The sequence below is a fragment of the Dermacentor andersoni genome, chromosome 1 (assembly GCF_023375885.2).
Source record: "Dermacentor andersoni chromosome 1, qqDerAnde1_hic_scaffold, whole genome shotgun sequence".
NCBI classification, from domain to species: Eukaryota; Metazoa; Arthropoda; class Arachnida; order Ixodida; family Ixodidae; genus Dermacentor; species Dermacentor andersoni.
This window is the reverse complement of record NC_092814.1, coordinates 371,539,706-371,559,436: the sequence shown is the minus strand read 5'-3', so window position 1 is coordinate 371,559,436 and position 19,731 is coordinate 371,539,706. Positions and strand designations below refer to the sequence as shown.

The 19,731-nt window shown below is 46.2% G+C and overlaps 1 protein-coding gene across 1 annotated transcript; it reads left to right on the top strand.

The window, feature by feature from the left end:
* The first annotated feature begins 18 nt into the window (after positions 1 to 18).
* Arpc5 (Actin-related protein 2/3 complex, subunit 5) lies at positions 19 to 18,930 on the top strand. Its single transcript, XM_050166891.3, has 4 exons — positions 19 to 329; positions 11,519 to 11,591; positions 13,453 to 13,629; positions 18,597 to 18,930. The coding sequence occupies exons 1-4, from the start codon at positions 88 to 90 to the stop codon at positions 18,657 to 18,659; spliced, it is 555 nt and encodes a 184-aa protein (XP_050022848.1). The 5' UTR covers positions 19 to 87; the 3' UTR covers positions 18,660 to 18,930.
* The last annotated feature ends 801 nt before the right edge of the window (positions 18,931 to 19,731 follow it).

The window sequence follows — 19,731 nt, the reverse complement described above, 5'->3', positions numbered from 1 at the left end:
GTTGTCGGTGTGTTCATCCGTTTGCAGCAGAAAAGCCGGAAAGATCATCCGGCCGTGCGTGTGTGTGTGTGTGTGAAGTGTTTGTGGATGCAGAGTGGAGATTGGCGTCAACTTTTTGTACGCCTAGGTTGTTTGGACTCATCCAAATTGAGTATTGTTTTGGCTGCCGTTTCTCTGCCCACTATGTCTAAAAACACGGAGAGCTCGACTTTCCGCAAAATCGACATTGACCAGTACAACGAGGACAACTACAAGGAGGAGGAAGGCTTGGACGCACAGTCACCACCGGCCGGGCCTGATGAGCAAGAAGTGAATCATCTGCTCAATCAATATCCTTTCTCAGATTAACTGGTGTTTCAGTATTAGACCAATAGTTTCATGTCGGGCTGCTAGCTTCAAGTGTGGGGTCCTCCGCCGATTGTCGTCGGCATTGTCGACTGGAAGCCGGTCAACCGCAGCCCACTGTTTGTCGTTTCACGATCCTTTAACCGCGACTCAGCAGTTTCACCGCTTACGGCGTCGCCGTGTGTTTGTAGAAGCAGACGCGGCGTCTCATGCATGAGTGAGCGGCGCAGTGGGCTTTCACGCATTGCTGAAGCCCAAGTGCTGGAGGCGAAATGTTTGTTTTTATTTGGCTATTTTTGTTTACTTCATGCGCCATTTCACGTGAGCTATTCACTCTCCAAAGGCCCAGTGCACGAGCAGCTCCGGCGAAAGTGTTGCGGCGCGGGTAGTAGGAAGTGGCTTCTGGGCGTGTCGTTCTGCGCAGTGCAACTGCACCCCATGAACGAGCGGTTACAAAGTAACAGTGTAGCATGTCCACTTTTTGCACTGGCAAAGAGGTGCAATGTGAATTTTACCTCGTTGCCTGCGCCGTTTCGCAAGGCGCGGAAAACCGGTGAATCAATGGGCATTTTAGTAGCGAAGATAGAAACGTATTAGCGAAGATAAAAGGTAACGTATTACGAACGTGCAACTGTGACGTCATGCGCCTAGCGTTCCGCCGTGCCCTGTCGCTCTGCTCGCCTGCTTTTAGCAGTGAGCGCTAAGGTGGCAATGGAGCGCGAAGTTCGCCGCTGCCTTTCGATAGATTGGACGCCACGAGCCCATTTCTAAGGGACCACAACAAGCATACATCCATTCACCGTGTTCCTGGACGCTAGCGCCATAGTTTACTAGAATGCAGTATTGTAGTACACTATGTACTAGCGCGAAGTCGTCCCACCATCAGTAGGCCTTTCCAAAGAGTTTCCTGGACATTGCCATAATAGAGTGTTTTAGTTGAGCGTCTTTACGGTACGCTCCGCTCCGAGCTGCCCCGCGGAGCGGCGGGCGATTTTCACGTTTTAGTTATACGTTTAGCGTAGCGGAGCGGACGGATGGATGGATGGATGGATGTTATGAGCGTCCCCTTTGGAACGGGGCGGTGGCTTGCGCCACCAAGCTCTTACTACTATGCTGCCTAATATCCTACCTATGTTCACCAATGAAAAAAAAAAAAAAAACCACTATGAACTACCACGTCCAAATTTTCTGATACCCTATTGCGAACTGTGCTTTTGTACGTCTCCGTCTTTTGTCGTTTCCCTACTTTTCTTCCACCAATCCTCCAATCGCCTCTTACTGATGTCTATTGCGGACCTGTTTGCTTTACCACTGCTCCCGCTGAACCCAAGGGCTTCAAGGAGGCCAGTGGTGCCTAAATCGACCGCTGGGTAGACGTCCTCACATTCTAATAAAATATGTTCCGTCGTTTCCCTAGCTTTACCGCAGCAAGCACATGTTTCTTCTTCATTCTTATATCTCGCTTTATAGGTGCGTGTTCTAAGGCATCCCGATCTCGCTTCGAAAAGTAATGAGCTTCCCTTTGAGTTATCATAAATGGTTTCTTTCCTAATTTCGTTTTTTCCCCTTAAGTAGTTACTCATGGCAGGTTTCTTTTCCATTGCCGCCACCCATGAGATTAATTCAGCCTCTCTGACTTTCCGCTTGACCTTCTTTGTTGCTGTGTTGCCCACCCCACAGGCCGCATACTTGCTGGTAAGCTTCCTAGTTCTTTTCCTCCACTGTGAATCAATGTTTTGCCTGTACAGATACCTGAACACTCTCCCAGCCCATTTACTTTCCTCCATATTCCTCAGCCGTTCTTCGTACTCAATTTTACTGCGGGCTTCCCTCACTTCAAAACTAGTCCAGCCCATATCCCCTTGCACAGCTTCATTTGTAGTCTTCCCGTGAGCGCCCAATGCGAGGCGACCCACTGACCTTTGGTTCCCGTCGAGTCCTGATTGTACCCCTGATTTAAAGCAAACAACCGCATTTCCAAAAGTAAGTCCTGGAACCATTACCCCTTTCCACATACCTCGGAGGACCTCGTACCTATTGTATCCCCATAGCGCTCTGTGCTTCATTATGGCTGCATTTCTCTTCCCCTTGACTGTTATGGTTTTTTCCTGTGTTTCCATATATCCGTTGCCTTCGTTTATCCATATACCAAGGTATTTATATTCTGTTACCCGAGGTATTTCTTGGCCCTGTATCTCCACTGTCTGTTCACTGTTTTCATTGAATACAATAACACCTGATTTTCTAACACTAAATTTCAAACCTAACTTGTTGCCCTCCTGTCCACAGATATTAGCCAGACGTTGCAAATCACTTTGCTTGTTTGCGAGCAACACAATGTCGTCCGCATAAAATAAACCTGGGAGTTGCTGCTCTATTACTGTACCTGCCTGTTTGTATGAGAGATTAAACCCGATATTACTTCCTTCTAGCGCCCTCTCCATCCTCACCATGTACATCATAAACAGCAGCGGGGATAAAGGGCACCCCTGCCTCAGTCCCTTGTTGATATGAACTTTCTCCGCGCTCCTCATCCCTTCCCATTCAACGCAAACAGTATTTTCTAGGTAAATCTCTCTCAAGAGCTGTATACAATCGTTACCTAAGCCTTCCCCTTCCAGAATATCCCACAAAATGCTGCGGTCTACGTTGTCGTATGCTCCTGTAATGTCCAAAAAGGCTACATACAACGGTCTGCTTTCTGCTTTTGATATTTCAATACACTGAGTAAGAACAAACAAGTTATCATCCAAACGCCTACCTATTCTAAAGCCATTCTGAAGCTCTCCCAAAATGCCATTATTTTCTGCCCATGCTTGAAGCTTTAATTTCACTGCCTGCATTGCTAGCCTGTATATTACCGATGTAATGGTCAACGGTCTATACGAGTGAATTCTGTCTTTCTCCCCCTTACCTTTATAAATTAAATTCATTCTACTTTGTCGCCAACTGTCTGGTATTCGTCTATCTTTTAAAGTTTTTTTCAACTGCTTTCACGAGAGCTTCCTTACTTTTTGGTCCCAGTTCATTTATCAGCCTAACGGGAACCTCGTCTAGCCCTGTGGCTGTGCGCTTAGGAATTTTCTCTTCCGCTTTCTTCCAGTTTAAATTTGTAAGCACTAGCTCCTTTCCCCCTTGGGTCTCTTTCATGCTCTTTTTTTCTTCAAATACAACCTTGTCCTTGCCTTGGAAAGATTCGGCTGTTACTTTTTGGATGTAATTTATTGCTGCTTCTCCTTCCAGTCTGTTTTCATCTTCGTCTAGGATATGTTGTTGTATTGTTGTTGCCTTCCTGCCTAATAATTTTATGTGATTCCAAAATATTCTAGGTGCAGCCTTCTTTTTCTCACGTATTTCTGACAACCAACGTTCACTTTCACCTTTTAATTTTGCTTGCACCAGTATTTGAACCATGGACTTTTTCTCCCGGTATATTTCCCATTTACTGGTTACTTCATCCTGTGGCAACTGCGCCTTCTTTGCCTGCCTGTGCTCTCGAGATGCTTTCTGTCGTTCGGCGATGGCTTCTCGTATCTCCTTGTTCCACCAGCTTTTCGGTTTCTTTTTTCCTTTCCAATGAACATGTTGTTTCTCTTTCCGTATTTCTGTCGTTACTACACTTAGAAGCTCACCATATTCCCACCCCTTACTTGGCAACTTGCCAATTTCTTCCTCCACTCTAGTGACTATATTTGCTATTTGTTCAGCGTTCAAATTTGGACTGGCCATTTTGCTTTCGTTGCTCTCTTTCCCAACTACATATCCCATTTTCAAAATGATGCGTTTATGGTCACTCCCTATGCTGCTAAACCCTTCCTCATCGATGACCATTTCTCTCAACTTATCATGAATTCCTTCTGTCATCAGACAGTAATCAATGGTCGATTGCCGGTTTCCCACTTCCCACGTGATCTGTCCTTCACACTTAGGCCCTGTATTCACGATCACGAGATTATGTTGCTCGCAAAGGTCTAGCATTGACTTCCCGTTATTGTCGGTATAGCCGTCTAAATCCTGTATGTGGGCATTCATGTCACCTAATAGGACTATCTCAGCACCATTCCCGAAACCCCTGATATCAGCGCTTATGCATTCCACTAACTCTTTATTCTTCTCTGTGCAATTTATTCCGGTCCACAAATACGTAACTCCAAGCCAAGTTTCTTTCCCACTCATTGTACCTGATAACCAAAGATGCTCTTGACATTGTGAATTTACTCTTTTCCATTTGGCTCCCTGATGGATGAGCATTCCGACTCCCCCTCCCTTTCTTTCCGACTTAGTTCTGTTGCACCCTTCCCATACATAATTCCCAATAACTGGCGGCTCTTCTGAGTCTCTAAGGTGCGTTTCTGTAACCGCATACACCCCTATTTGTTCTCTATGTAACTGCTCCTCAATCTCTGCCCACTTTTCCTTTCTTCTGCCGCCCTGCATGTTTATGTAGCCTATTGCATGGCGAGCTCTTGTTCTTGTTTTCCTCCTTTTCCTGTTATCGACGGCGATGCTCTTCTGATGTTCCCCTAGGGGACCTTCTTTATTACTACCTACTCTGACCTCCTGAGCGCCCGCGGGCCCCCTAAAAAAGCAACAGCGCGACCCCCAAGTCGCCAGCCCACTTCTCGTGCTAGCCTGTAATTGAAGTGGATCCCATCTCGTTTAAAACCACCACAACTTCTCTAGTTGCAGCGCCCCCTGGCTAAATTCAGGGTAATGAAAGAAAATATAAACACTTTATGATCACTCTTATACAGTAAAACGTATATATGTATATATATAACTTATTTCTCCATGAAATATCTAGACGTGCGCTTGTAATGCGTTACCAGTACATTTTATCCAATGGAAATAAAGCGCCGTCTTGGGGAAAGCCACGTGTTAGCCAGCGCGCTTGCTTTCTGCATCCAACCCAATCCGTTCTGACGCCAACGCTAGCCAAAGTGCTGCGCGGCACTAAAGTGTACTAGTCTAGTACACTTTAGCGGCACGCTCCGCTCAGGTATGGTGGCTAGAAGGGGGAGGTGACGCCAGCGCCGGCATATCCGCCGAGAAAGCGCGATCCTCTCGTTCATGCGCTGCCGCAAAGGCCGCGGTGGCGCTGCGGTCAGCTTGGCGATGCAGTCACGCGGTTGCGCGCGTGTGCAGGTTCCCGCGGTGTCTGGCCGGCGCGACAGCGTTCCTGTTTCTTCGCGGCTGCCAAAGTGTTCTCTCGTTTATGGCAATATGTGTTTCGCTGCTGGCATGTTAATGTGAGTGCCGGAATTCGCCGAACAGATCAATTCCAACGCAAAAAACGCGAGGCAGCGTCACTGCTTCGCCCCTGGCTGCACGTCCGGCTATGTGTCGTCGAGGCAGCAGGGAGGGTGCTCTAAGTTGCATATTTCTTCAAGGTCGAACGTCTTTATTATGCGAAGCATATTACTAGAGCTCAACCCAGCTCCTCAGGCGCGGCGGTGTCGCCTTCAATACCACGTGACACCGTGACGTCACGACAGAGGAGAAACGGCGCTCCAACTCGCGCCGTCGCTCGCGGCGTCGCGGCGGTATTGGCCTCGAGCTCCACCACTGGAAAAGCTGGCGCCACTGTCGGCGTGACGTGCTAGGAGGGATCACGTGGACAAAGCGGCCGCGTCGGCTGCTTCGGGCGCGCCGAAGCGAGCTGAAAACGAGTTTAAATTCCCACGTACGCTGCGGTCCTCATTTAGTGGCGAAATTTTCCCGCTTCGAGTGTCTCCTTTACAACGCTTGAAAGCACTACAATAGGTAGTGGCTGCCTTTGAAGGCGCGCAACATGGTAGGCTACTGCTCGGTGCCGCAGGGCCGGACGCACGTAACGGAGGCCGGTGTCAGCCTTATTCACACGTAGCCGCAGGACAAGAAGCTGCGTGAAGCTTGGCTCGCGAAACATAAACGCAAACAGTCATCGGCTACAACTCGGGTATGCAGCAAGCACAGACGCGTGGAAGATTTCTGCTACGGCGCCCGGTCTGCGATGTTCGGAAAACGCGCACTGAGACGCTCGCCCGAGTCCGCTGCCCGACTAATGTCATGACGGTTTGGTCTATGAACTTGTCGATGCTATAGATACTGGCAAGTTCAGTGGAGTGGAAAGGCAACGGTAAGAAGCACATTTAAAGAAAGCATGGCATACGGTCATGTTTGTGTTATGAATTAATGCGCTAAATTACAGAAAAAGGAGCAGCGGGAAATTGCACGCTGAGAACACCGATAAAGATACAGTGCGACGCAACTCGAGAAATACTATTGAAAGGTCAAAGAATTTAGAAGAAAAAAAAGATTGAATCGTCGCGACGGCACATCACAGTCCCCGTAGGCGTCGAAGTCTCTACAATGAAATTATTTTTGAACAGCTGTGATAGCGCCCACGCAACAATGGTTGCTTGTATACTGTCAAATGCTCATATTCTGCTGCCTAAATCTCATGGCACGGTGCGAAAACGCGCGCGTGGTGAAAACGAAACAGTGCGCGGACAAGCATGCAGACGCGCAGTCGGTCGCTGCGAATCTGCGCGATCGCTGCATTGAGGCTTCGTTCTATTACACTCCATTTAGATATACAAACACTATAAGAACATATTTCACATAGTTTGCTCTCAGCGTTTACCTACTTTTCACGCAAGAAGCCGGTTCGGGAGACTCCATCGCGGCGACCGCGCGCAGTGGCGTTCACTGTACGTATTCGGTAAAGAGATAGCGTCTGTAAACGATTGTGTGCTTTCAGTTTGTCCAAGATTATTATTTAGACAGTAATAAACTTCTCTCGTTTCGAAAGTACTTACAGAAATGTCCGGAAGAGCTCGCGCATGGTGTTTTCAGTGAGCGCTGACAGCAAAACCTATGAGGAGCGCGCCACGTGATCCCTCATAATACGCCAGCGAGGCGCTTCCGATAGATGGCGACTCCGTAACTCCTCGCCGCCAATATAAGCAGCTGCGCTTTTCTTAGGTGGATTTGGCTCAACTCTTGCAAGATGGGCTGGGTGGGAATCGAACCAGGGTCTCCGGAGTGAGAGACGGAGAAGCTACCACTGAGCCACGAGTACGATGCGCCTCTAGTGAATGCGGTGTTGCCTTAGAAACGAGCTGTTTCTAAGGCTCAGGCGTGCGTCGCTTGCTCAGGCGCACATTTCGTTGCCGCGCCGAACGCTGCGTTGCTCGACGCTCACCGCGTCCAATGCGGGGCGCGTAGTCGCTGCGCCGTAGCCCATTGTCTTACACCCCTTGGCGGGTCGACGGGAACGCTGTCGCGTTCCACTCTTGAAGGCGAAGCAGAGTAACGCATGAGTTGTTTCTTCGTCTAGCCGAACCAAATATAGCCAAGCAACAGCAGTTCACCAGGCTAAACAGTGGTTCAACAACTAAAATAAAGGCTAGTATGCTTCGCATCCTGGGCTTAACCTTAGCTAGCCACAGCCATTTTTTTTTATTTAGTGGAAAGTGATATCCTTGCCTCCCCATTTCTTAGTGGGTGTTCAATGTTTAATGTTTTTCTTTCAAATTACACAGAAGCATGTGTAAATGTGATATCTTGTATTTTGAATTACCCTGAATGTATGATGTGCAGTGCTTTGCTATTACTACGATGTGCAATAAATTTTTGCTATGCTTTGTATTACCTGTTCTGAACCCCATTCACATTTTTTAGCAGTAAGCTGACGCTTCATATTACTGAAACTTAAGGAGTTTTGGAAGGCACCGGCCAAAGAACAGCCAACCTGTCTTTCTCTCATTTAATACCCCTTTTAATTTCCTTTTTACGTATTTCTTTATGCCCTGAGGCAATAAACAACGTTATTAAAAAAATGCAATCGCACGGACCCGAAATATATTTCAATCCTAATTCTTTTGGTCTGTGTCTCCTACTGTCGTCATGCACTATCTTGACCACACGGGACTCATTCGGGCCCTTCAATTCCTGAAACTGAAAGGATTCGCGAATAACGCTTTAGATACGCCGATGTGTTACGCAGCAGATGTATTGCAGAGGCAACCACTCGATTTTAATGGTTTTGTTTGTGGGGTTTCACGTGCCAAAGTGACTCAGGCTATGAGAGATGCCGTAGTGGAGGTATGAAGGACTCTAGAAATTTCGACCACCTGGGGTTCTTTGACGTGTACTAACATCGCACAGCAAATGGGCGCCCTGTTTTTCGCCTCGGAAAGCGGCCGCCGCGGCCGGGATGCCATCCCTCATCCTTGGGCACAACAATAGGGGCCCTAACCACTGCACCACCACGGCTTAAAATTGCATTCTGTCAGCCGTAGTCACGTTCGACTAGCGTTTAATGAGCTAAACCATTGCTTGCAACAACATCACTGAAAGGCCGACGCGTTGCGTGCACGGCAGGCCTGCGTCCTTGCGTATGCTCAAAGCCAGCGGTGCGTACCAGGCATCGCATTACGGCCAACAGCGCCACCTGCGCCCGGCTTGAAATGCAGGAGCGGCTTCCATCCGCCGTTGGCGTCACCTCTCCCTTCTAGCCACCATAGCTCAGGCAGCTTCTAAGCGGACCGTGTTCCTCGCTCCGCTAGATCGCTTACGGCTAAGCGGACGGCGCATGCGCATTCGCACTTCCGCTCCGCTTAACTGCTTAGCGGAGCGTAAATACGCTCAACTAAAACACTCTAATGCCTTTTGGCCTGCTGTGAGCTTACATGAGCACCTGGTCGAAAGCTTGGGGGATAGCAGCAAGTGTGCTTTGTATCCCCAAGCAACAGTTCAAAGGGAGGTGTTCACGCACCTCAATGGAAAGGTCGGTGTACAATTTGTCACAAAGTTGCACTTTGCAGCATTCTCTATGTTTAGCAGAGTTGGCACACAAGTGCATCTCGTAACATTTCTGTGATATTGATGCATGTGCCATGCAGAGGTATGATACTGCTACAATCATCTGGGACCTGCCGTAGTGGCTTAGTGGCTATCGCAGTGTGACACTGAGTTCGAGGTGGTTTCTTTGATGCTGGCCACGGCAACCTCATTTGCATGGGGTTGGAATGCACAAAACACTCTCGTACTTAGGTTTAAGTGCTTGTTACAGAACTGAGTTGGTCAGAATTAAACCAGAGTTTCACCACTATGGCATGCCACATAATTAGATTGTGGTTTTGGCATGTAAAACCCCAGAATTTTTGACCATCATATGGCAAAATAACTGTAGAGACAGCATTGCAACTCATGGCCCTGCATATCATGAAACGCTAGTAAAGTGCTAGGCTTTCACTAAGAAATGAGTTGGTTTGATGCTGTTACCACTTCACGTATATCCTCTGAAGCTTTCCACTAATTAAAATAAACCTAAAATTGCTTGCCAGAAATTTCTTCTCCTACTGCTGCACGGGCCTTACAACTGCTGATAACAATATATGTGTTGCTAGCAGTTTTGAGCACTGTATGTTACTTCCTTCAACTGACTGCAGTTCAGTGGGTCTTTGTTAGAAGTGTCCCTGCATAAAGCACAATATGGTGCAGAGCACACAGCTATAAATAAAAATGCACTCTCATGTTGCTGTTAACAGTTCCGAGGTCTGTAAACTCCGATCGCAATAGGCTTACAGATTGACATGTTTATTTTGTTTCTTATGCAAAAAAGAGGTGAGGGGTGCAGACAGGACACAAGAGTAGAGAAGCGGACAACACGAATGCCTCACCTCTTTTTTGCATAATGAATCCTTGCCAACTAGCTCAGCTTTCTGTCATTCTGGTTTCTTAAAGGGCCCCTAAGCCACCCTAGAGGTCAAAATTTAGTTGTGGTGTTGCAATTCTGCATGAGTCTGCAACAAACACGTAGCTGTGAGAATTTTTTGAAACGATGCCATAATAGCGGAGTTAAGTGTGTTTCATGATCGAAACGCGGCCCTCGCTCGTTTCACTGTTTCCTTCGCTACGCTCTGTTACGCGACTGCTCTCTCCTCCTAGGCGTATGCTCCTCCAACTGTCACATAACGTACGTCATCACCAACATGCTTTTCAAAACTGTCCACTTCTGCTTACTGCGCTTCTCGCTTACCCACCGTTGCAGCCATGCCAGCCCATGCTCCTGCGAAGCGTGCCACTATAGACCCTGTGTTGCGCGCACGTCTAGGAAGGCTCGCCAGTCTGTGCTTTTGCATGGATGCTTTCTAGACATCACAATACACTGTCGGACTCTGTTCGCGCAACTGATCAGACCGCAAAGCATGGTTGTGTTGCAACATGAGCGATTTGGCACTTGCATTACGGGCCGTAGTTACCAATTCAAAAGTGCGTGCAAGCGAGCAACACATGGAGGAAGGAAAAAAAGAGGAGGGAGCATCCGCAATGTGATTGAAGCCGAAATCTATTGGGCCAGTGGTGGCCCAACACGTGATCGCACGTCAAAGTGCGTGGTTGGTTTTAGTGTTCTCACTCTGCAGGCAGAGCCATGGCAGGGCTAAAGCCCCTCTACCTTAGGCAGTGCAGCTGAAAAAGCACGCACCAAATAAAAACTGGCATAGCTACTGGGAACCAAACGTCTTGCTCCGTGATCTCGATACAAGAGGTCATGTGTTGGGCCACCACTGTGGCTTCACGGAGCGTTCGCTTGGTAAGGCTGGCTGTGTGACGTAATGCTCCCTCCTATATTTTTCCATCCTCCATGGAGCAACATGACGAGGAAGAGCAGGGAGTGTGCGTGCCTGCTAGTAGACTAACTGGAAGTCGTAGGTTCTTGTTTGACCAATTGACAGTGTCCGCTCCTGGTTACATCACCACATGCACCCCGGTGTCGTCATAACGAGCGCTGGGGATACCAGGAAGGCCTGGAGAGGAGCACGGGATTGTTTTTCATTTTGTGGCACGGCGCCCAGCTCTGCCAGGTTGACCATTGTTGATTGTGACGTCATTCTGAACTCGATGCGCGTGTTTACTTGAAATGTTTAAAAAATATCCGAGGTGCTTTAGGGGCCTTTTAATAAGAGCTTAGCTGTGACAATGGAGAACCATTTCATAGATTATTAGCAAAGGAAGGTAGGTTCAGTTTTTACAACAGGTCTTTTTAGCATGCTCTGTACTTGCTAGTAATCAATAAAACTGGATTTAATTTGCGAGTTTGCTTGCTGCCACTGAGTGTAGGGCAAGTTGCAACATTAATAAAACATAAAAATTCCATTTTACAATGGTCCTTAACATACGTCACGGGAAAAACCGTGGATGCACTGAAGATCATCCTAAAGACTGCTCCCATAGGCTCCAAATGCCAAAGTGTAAAGGTAAGTTGTAAATGCAGCAGTAGCTAGCTTTTGCTGAGCTGCAAAGTTTGGATTGCTTTATACTGTGTTCTCACCTTCATTACTCATGGTGTGGTTTAAACAGCGTGTGCAATGAAAGTGAGAGCTGTGTGGGCTCTTGGCAGTGCAGTACTGACAAGCCCAAGCATATCTACCCTTGTGAAAGTCAGAGACATGCATCTTTGTGGACAGTTTTTAAAACATAGCCATGCATTTAAGTATGGTATCTCTGCTTTGATCTTCTTGTAAGGCTAGCCCTCTGTCACACACAGAAGGAGCACTACTTGCTTTCTGTGCAGTTAGTCATCCAATTTTAGGCTTTTAATGGGCCTTGCATGTATGATTGGCAAATAATGTTCAGTTGTGTGATTAGAGTTTGCTTGTGCTAGTTGGTGCTTGGTCAGTTAGAGTGAAAACAGTGCGGGCTAACGGGACTGTCTTTCTTTGTCTAATTAGTGTGCACTGTTTTTATTCTATGGGCGCGAATCAGCAGGTCTTAGCCCCCTTAGCCTAATTACAGCTGTAAATGGAAAGTCAACATATCCATTCCCAGCGCTGGACCTTTCTTGGACCGGCTTGGCCTTATCTGCCGGTAGCTCCACGGCAGGGCGCTGCTATCAGTTGTTGAAGATGGCAGTTATCCTCCACGACAATGCGAGGCCACATGTGGCAATCAGAACTGCCGACAAGTTCCGGTCATTACGCTGGGAGAGTCTGGACCACCCACCATACAGTCCGGACCTCGCCCCTAGTGATTTCCACGTTTTAAGTCCACTGTAAAAGTTCCTGGCAAGACAGTGATTCACATGCAATGATGAAGCCAAGACAACAGTCTGACAATGGTTCCTCAGTCAGCTGGACAAATTTTGCCTCATGGGCATCTCAAATTCAGTGCTGCAATGGGACAAATGTCTGAACCGGTGTGGGCACTATATGGAAAACTAGTGTAAGGTACGCAGAATAGCGTGTATATTTGTAATTACCTGTGTGTACCTTATTTGGATAATAAAAAATAGGGCCAAAGACTTTCTGATCCGCCCTCGTACTTCTTTGGTAGGACACATGTAGGACATTCACTAGGAATTTAGTGCTGATGCTGATTATGCTGTATCTTTTGAAATGGGCCACTGGGTATAGAGCGCACAGCATACAAAAACGAAACATAGACAACTGATAAATACAAAATCATCACACGTGCAATCCACGATGTTCGAAGAAACCAAAAAGGCTGTCTAATTATGCTGGACTGCATGTTGCAGTCGCTTTGGCCCCTAGCTTCCCCTTTATTGCCACAGAAAGATGTCAGAGTATAATACCGATTTCTTGGCGTTGGAATTGATGTGTATTTGCAGGGTAAGGGAGGAGTAGAGGCCCATGCTGGATGAGGCAGACAGCACTGTGCTCCATCGTGTTTTCTGGAAGATAGCTTAGCGATTGAAAAAAAGATGCACTCACATGCTTACACACACACACTCGTGAAAATCTTCTTCCAAAGGGAGCACCTTTAAGAAATTTTCGGTTTAATTTTCCGACTGTGTCAGCACCTTAGCTGCATTAGGTCTTTTGTGTAGTACTAAAGCACAAGGTGCTAATTCCACTCTGTCTAGAAGAAACTCGATCTGGACAAGTTGGTTCATTAAGCTTTCACAGGTGAACAGACATCCCTCAGTGAAAAGCTCGTAATTAACAAGCAGAGGCACGCAAGCTGCTTGCAGCGGAGTAGACAAGGGCACAAACATGGACAATGTACTTCCAACAGAGTTTATTAGGAAAGATCGTAATAAACCCACTTTCGATTCTTCCTAACAGTATGTGTTAAGTTGCATGTTCTTGTTTATTTCAGGATGCAGCCAGCGCCCTGGCCATGCGTGTCCTGCTGGCAGTGAAGGCAAGTGAAATGGAGCAGGCGGTCGGCAGTCTGGACCGGGACTCGGTGGACGTGCTGATGAAGTACATCTACCGCGGCTTTGAAAGCCCCTCAGAGGGCAGCTCAGGCCATCTGCTGGCTTGGCATGAAAAGGTAGAACGGACGCCTTTAAGTGCAACTTTTTGTCATTACTGCGCTGTGAAGACAGTGTGCAGCGTGGGGTACATTTTGCCACAGAATAATTGAGCGTTATATGCAGTGAAGCCAGTGGAACAGAAATTCAGTGTAAGTACAAATATGTCGAGGTAACTCGAGAAACTTCAAACTACAGGACCTGTTTATATAGCCTTTTATTGTGCACCAGGAGTGGAGGCATTTATAGGATGGATGGCGTGTTGTCATCGCACTGTTTTATACTCCATGTATGGTATATATTGGTGAGATCTCTGTGCATGACTTTGTACTACGAGGGTGTCTCAAAAATAAATGGCAGATTGATTGTAGACAAACATGCTGGGAATTTAAAACTCTTATATGTAGCTGAAAGACTAAATCCTTGAGTGGTTCAATGCATGCTGTGGCAGTAATGCATTGAGGATCATGCACCCTATATGAGACGGCAGCAATTTTGTCTGGTTGTGCACCTAAAGAGCAGTCATCAGCTTTTGTGGCCATAAGATGTGAAACTATATTGATGCCGCAGGTTTGTTCCAGGTCTTCCTGCATCACCCTTGCAGCCAAATATTCAAATACGTTTTATCAGTTTTACACCATGTGGCATTTACCTTAGTCTGATATTTAGTATTTATTTGGAAATTTCCAAGGTATTGCATTGCATAATCATACTAAAATGATGAGCAAGTGACTATTACTGGTTCTGGCTTTTTCAACAACTACTGTATAACTGCCATGTCAAAATGGCACACGAGATGATAGAAAAACAAGCTGAAGATGATTCACTCTCACAGCCAACTATCAGCTTTGTTTTTACGTGTTGTGCGCATTCAGTGCTTTTTCTTTTGTGCTGTAAACGTGTGTTTATGCAGTGCAGCATTTTTTAAATAATACTACTCCATTTCATACAGGTGCAACACTGTGGAGGCTAGACTTTTTTTCAGCGGATGCATTCGCACTTAGAAATAGTTGAGGTTTTTCAACTACAGATGTGTGAAACTTTTCTTTATATAGACTCTCTATTGAATGAAAAAAAGTTTTAATCCTTAGAATTAAAACTTTTAAATTAAAATTAAAAGCAAACAAGCAAAAAACAAGCGTTGGTTTAGATCATTTTGATTTTCGTTGGTTTTCTTTTTGGGGTTTTTTATTTGCAGCCTGTTGTGGCAGCCTCACATGCATGCCCGTGTGAGCAAACACTGTTCGCACACGCCGAAGCATGGACGCTGCACATGGAGTGATACATTTTTGTCGCCAAACTTCTTGCTTAGCTTCCGCAGCGTTGCATTGCACCTGACATCTCAAAGGGAGTAGTACAGTTGTGAAGCAACATGGCAGCTGCATCTATAGCTCTCAGTCCAGTTTGGTTAATATAGTAAGAGCTCGCCCTCACAAACTAATATGGTCAACCTCACCTACATAGAATGCAGATGTTTTAGGAACTTAGTACTAGCAGCACATATGAAACAAAAGATGTGTACACTTGCAACTGAATTTTATTGGTGAGGCATCTCTTATATATACTACAAGAACAAAACATGCACATTGGAGAGAAAACTGGCAAATGTAGTATATAGGAATGAGAAAGTATGTCCAATAACCCAAAGATGTTTTATGTTGCTTACCAGTGCCCAACCATGTGCGGAATGACACTGGTAAAATGGAGCGTTGTGTTAACACCAGGTTAAAGGTGTCCTGAACTAGCCCTCTGGCTTGGTGAAAAAATACAGTTCGCGGATAGCATATGCTGCTGTAAACATCTCAGCCAAAGTTGGCAGTCATTCACGGTGCGTGGAGCTTGCAAGTGGAGCGCCTTTCTCACCTTTCTCTCAAATGCTGTTTTTTCGACAGAAGCTTGCTCCTCACTCTTTTCTGACCGCTTAATTCCTAACATAGCAAATTCCCCTACACGGCTGCTATTGGTCAATAGCTGACATCAATCAAGAAGGGTGCTCGGATCAGTGCGCGTCTTTCTACTGTTACGGTGTATACTTATTGATGCAGTTTAATAAACAGGCTGAAGTAAGCGAAAATCTGCTCTTGAATTTTGATGCGAGTTACGTACTTCAGGAAGAAGCCAACTATCATCTGTACACACATGGCCAGCAGTGTAGGAACTAAACTTTTGCCAGACTGCTTATTGGCGTCGTAGCCGTCGATACTTGCTAATTTCGATTAGTTTTGAATGCCAAACTAGCCTCGAACCAAGCAAAATTTAAGGTCAGACCACACGTACGCTTGCCAGTGCACGCTCACTGCTGGCCAGTCCTGGTTAGACACCTTGGCAGACTTGGCTGCATATTGAGCTCTGTGAGCACGCTCCGGAGCATTGCGGGCGCACCCCGCTCCGTCATAGCCTTTGCAGTGCAAGGCATTGGAGAAGCGGGAGCGCTGTGGTGGGAATGTGATTGCCACTAACTACACTTCTGCTGAATTCATTCATGTACTTTTTGTAACAAAGTATTTCTGTAATAGTCTATTTCAACTTCAAATGCATTTGTCAATTTCGGTAAAACGTGGTTCAGGGCTCCTTTAAGTAACCGTGAAAGGTCTTTGAGCACAAACCCCCCTTTGCATTTCCTGGCTGTATGCCGTGGCTCATGTGGGTCCGTGGCTCATGCCGTGGCCTGTGCTTGAAAATACTTAAGTTTTGTACTGCAGTACGAGTAGACATGCACAGCTAGCCATTAAGACATATCAGGCAAGCATAAGCACAACATCAGTCATTTTACGTGGTGCCAAGAACTTGTACCTTAACTGTTGTTTAACATTTTGTCCTTTTGTTTCTTTTCGTATCGCCTGGTGCATGCATTTCATTCCTCTATATTATGCTGAGGTACAGGAACATTGCTTTAACATCAAACTTCCACTTTACAACACATTTAGTAAGTCAAATGACACAGCACATGCCCCTGCAAGTGGGCTTTGTGTCAGCAATGTTTACTGATGCAACACTGTGCCATATTGGCCAGTCACATATACAGTCGAATGCCTCTACAGCGAAATGACCAGCATCGCAAAGGATACCATATGTTATGGCCAAATCATTTCTTTCATATGTATTGTGACATCTCTAGAGCAAAGACGACTACAATGAATTTGCCTGTACAACGAAGGAATTTGGGCATGCCTGACATCTGATATGTTGCGACAAACGTAGCTGCATTGCCACTGTGCTGAGGTGAGCATGGCAAGAGCCAGTCGTCACCAGAACAGACTATGCGGAAGGTAGCTGTGGTAGCCTCTCCTCTCCCCATCCAACTGACTTGGTGATCCGTGCTGAACTGACTGTATCGTTGAAACCAAGGATGTGAAAGAGGCAAACGTCAATGAAGGAAGGCAGCAGTGGTGAAGAGCCTGCAGGAGACAGTAGTGGCATTTTGCACTCTGCAACTATGCCTTGCATCACTCTTGGGTTGCGCCGCAGAGCGTGCCTTGAACCTCCATGCTGTAATGTCAGCTGCGGTTGCACATTCTGTCAAATGAAGTGTGGAAAGAAAATTGGTGGCTTCTTTCAATAAATATCTTGAATTCATGTTTAATAAAGGTTTTCTTTGCTGAGAATTCTTAACCTTCTCTATTGCAAAGGTACACTGTGCAATATTTACAAAAAGTGACCTCTATAATTATTTTTGGTGTCCCAAGAACTCTTTTGTAAAGGCTGTATTCATCATTGTCAAAACTGAACACCACATAGCGGATGTGCCCCATAGAGCGAATCATTGAGTCTGTGGAGCTGCATCATCCACGAGACCAAACAGCGACTATTGTATTTGATGTCGCCAGTGCTGTAGCAAGAAGGAATATAGTCAGTAGTGTTGTGTTCGCCACTGTCACATGGAACCCGCCGTGGTGGCTGTGGCATTGGTCTACTAAGCCCGAGGGCACGGGAACGAATCCTAGCCATGGCGGCCGCATTCCGATGGGGGTAAAATGCACAAATGCCCGTGGTGCCGTCCATTGAGTGCACATTCAAGAACCACAGGTGTTCAAAATTAACCTTGAGTCCCCCACTACAGCCTGCCTCATAATTGGATCATGGTTTTGGAACATATAACCCCAGAATTTAATTTTTTTTTTCTTTGTCACATGGAAGTGCTGTGCAGTGTCATTTTGCAAAAGCCAGCAACCTGAAGAGGTATCTGATGGATCTGTGTGCCCATGGATGGCAGTGTCAGTGATTGTGTGCGCTCCGAATTTTTGTTGAGATGACATCCTGCCAGGTGCTGTTATTTTAGTGTTCTGCCTGTTGCTGCAGAAACAAGGCCTAGACATCCTACTGTAGAAAGGAGGCATGTGCCACAGAATTAGTGGGGCAGCGTGTTCCCTGTTGTGGCTGTTGAGTTAGGCTGAAAAATGAAGCTAGGGGTTGAAAATTTTTCAGTAATAGGACACAAAGGAGCAGTCAACACTTGCCCTGAAGCACTTTATTTTTTATGGAATGTGGAAGCCCGTGCACCATAATAAGTACATTGAAATAGGTCCTTATTTAAAGACTGAAAACAAATTGCTTCTCCTAGAAATTCCCCTATACAAACATTCTTGCTCTTGAAACCAAAACTTAACACTTGAGGGCAATAAGTGCATTAATTACTAGTATAATTTCCGAGGGGCGTGCACATTATTTGGGTGATGAAAACACAACCTGACAAGAATCTTGTATATAACACGGAGTAGTACTGAACAGCTGGAATATTTACGAGAAGCATTTAATTGCAACGATTGCATTTGCGAAGCAAGAGTTCGCTGGATCGAATCACAGCCACGGTGGCCGCATTTCGATGGTGGTGAAATACAAAAACATCCGTGTATTAGATTTAGGTGCATGTGGAAGAACCCCAGGTGGTCCAAATTATCCCGGAGTCCCCCACTATGGCATGCTTCATAATCAGATCGTTGTTTTGGCATGTAAAACCCCATAATTCAATTTGTAATTGCATTTACAGGCTTACGCAGCCGGTGGCATTGGATCCATAGTGCGCGTCATGACCGACCGCAAGAGAGTCTGAGGATGACTGCAGCGGACTGTTCTCGCTCCACCATGATGCCCTGTTGCTAAAAGCCACAGGGCCTTCATTCCACTTGAGCCTGCTGGGGTGTAGACGATGCCAACCAATCAATTTGAACTGGGCCTCGGAAACCTTCGTGTGGTCCCCTGCGAGATCCCTATGACATGCAGGGCCCGACTACAAATGCAATGAGTGCTGTAAATAGGCATGGCTGTTACAGCATAAGTTATATGTACTCCCTTCGAGTAGTAAACACCTGTTTCTGTCTCTGTTTGACGATTACTGTGTTTAATGCGAAAAATTCTTTGCCTCTCGGAGCAACATTGTAGTATGTCTTGCACAAGTGTTGGTGAGCTTCAATTTCTCTTGCGCTTCCTTCAGGATTGGCTGTCGCCACGTTGCTGTCCTTGTACCAATGTTGTCATCTGTGTGTCATTGGAGTCGTGTAGTGGTTTTTTTAATCACACAACTGCATGCCTTACACGGACATGTTGCACCATCTGGTTACACTGTGTGCAACTCCCAACGAGACTAGATAGCCAGCTACCTGCAATTAGTTTGCGTAACATATGACCATAGATTCCCACAATGTGGGGGATGTGCAGTTTCTTTTTGTCTGGTCATCCACTTTCCTTTTCTGTGGGAAGCTGAAGTTTTAAAAAATCTATTCCTGTTCTGTTGCCTCTCTTTTGGCACATTATCTACAGAAGACTACTCGCTGGTGCCACAGCACACTATTCAAAGCATAGCACTAGCAGAATGCAGGCACTGATGCCTCGTGCCAGAACACTAGTAAAATTTGGCTTGCAATACTATCGGAGGGATGTCTCGTGCCACATGATTTCTTTAAAGGGTGCTGGACACTATGGGAAAAGGCTTGGCTCGTCTCGAACCTAGCGTGGCCTAAAACATAGTCGTGAGTGCGCAAATAAAGCTTACTTGGAATCAAATCTTCACAAGTGTTGGCCCTGCTGTAATACATCTTGTGTGTATGTTTGCTCACTTGAATGGTAAGAAAAATAGACACCAGAGCACATTGAGTGCAACATTTACTTACCAGTAGTACTGTTTA

What these genes read in the sequence shown, in the direction of transcription:
- Arpc5 (XM_050166891.3), top strand. Translation starts at nt 88, where the DNA reads ATGCAGAGTGGAGATTGGCGTCAACTTTTTGTACGCCTAGGTTGTTTG. An exon ending in GTGAATCATCTGCTCAATCA is followed by an intron (nt 330 to 11,518) that starts ATATCCTTTCTC and finishes AACATACGTCAC; the next exon opens with GGGAAAAACCGTGGATGCAC. An exon ending in CCAAATGCCAAAGTGTAAAG is followed by an intron (nt 11,592 to 13,452) that starts GTAAGTTGTAAA and finishes TGTTTATTTCAG; the next exon opens with GATGCAGCCAGCGCCCTGGC.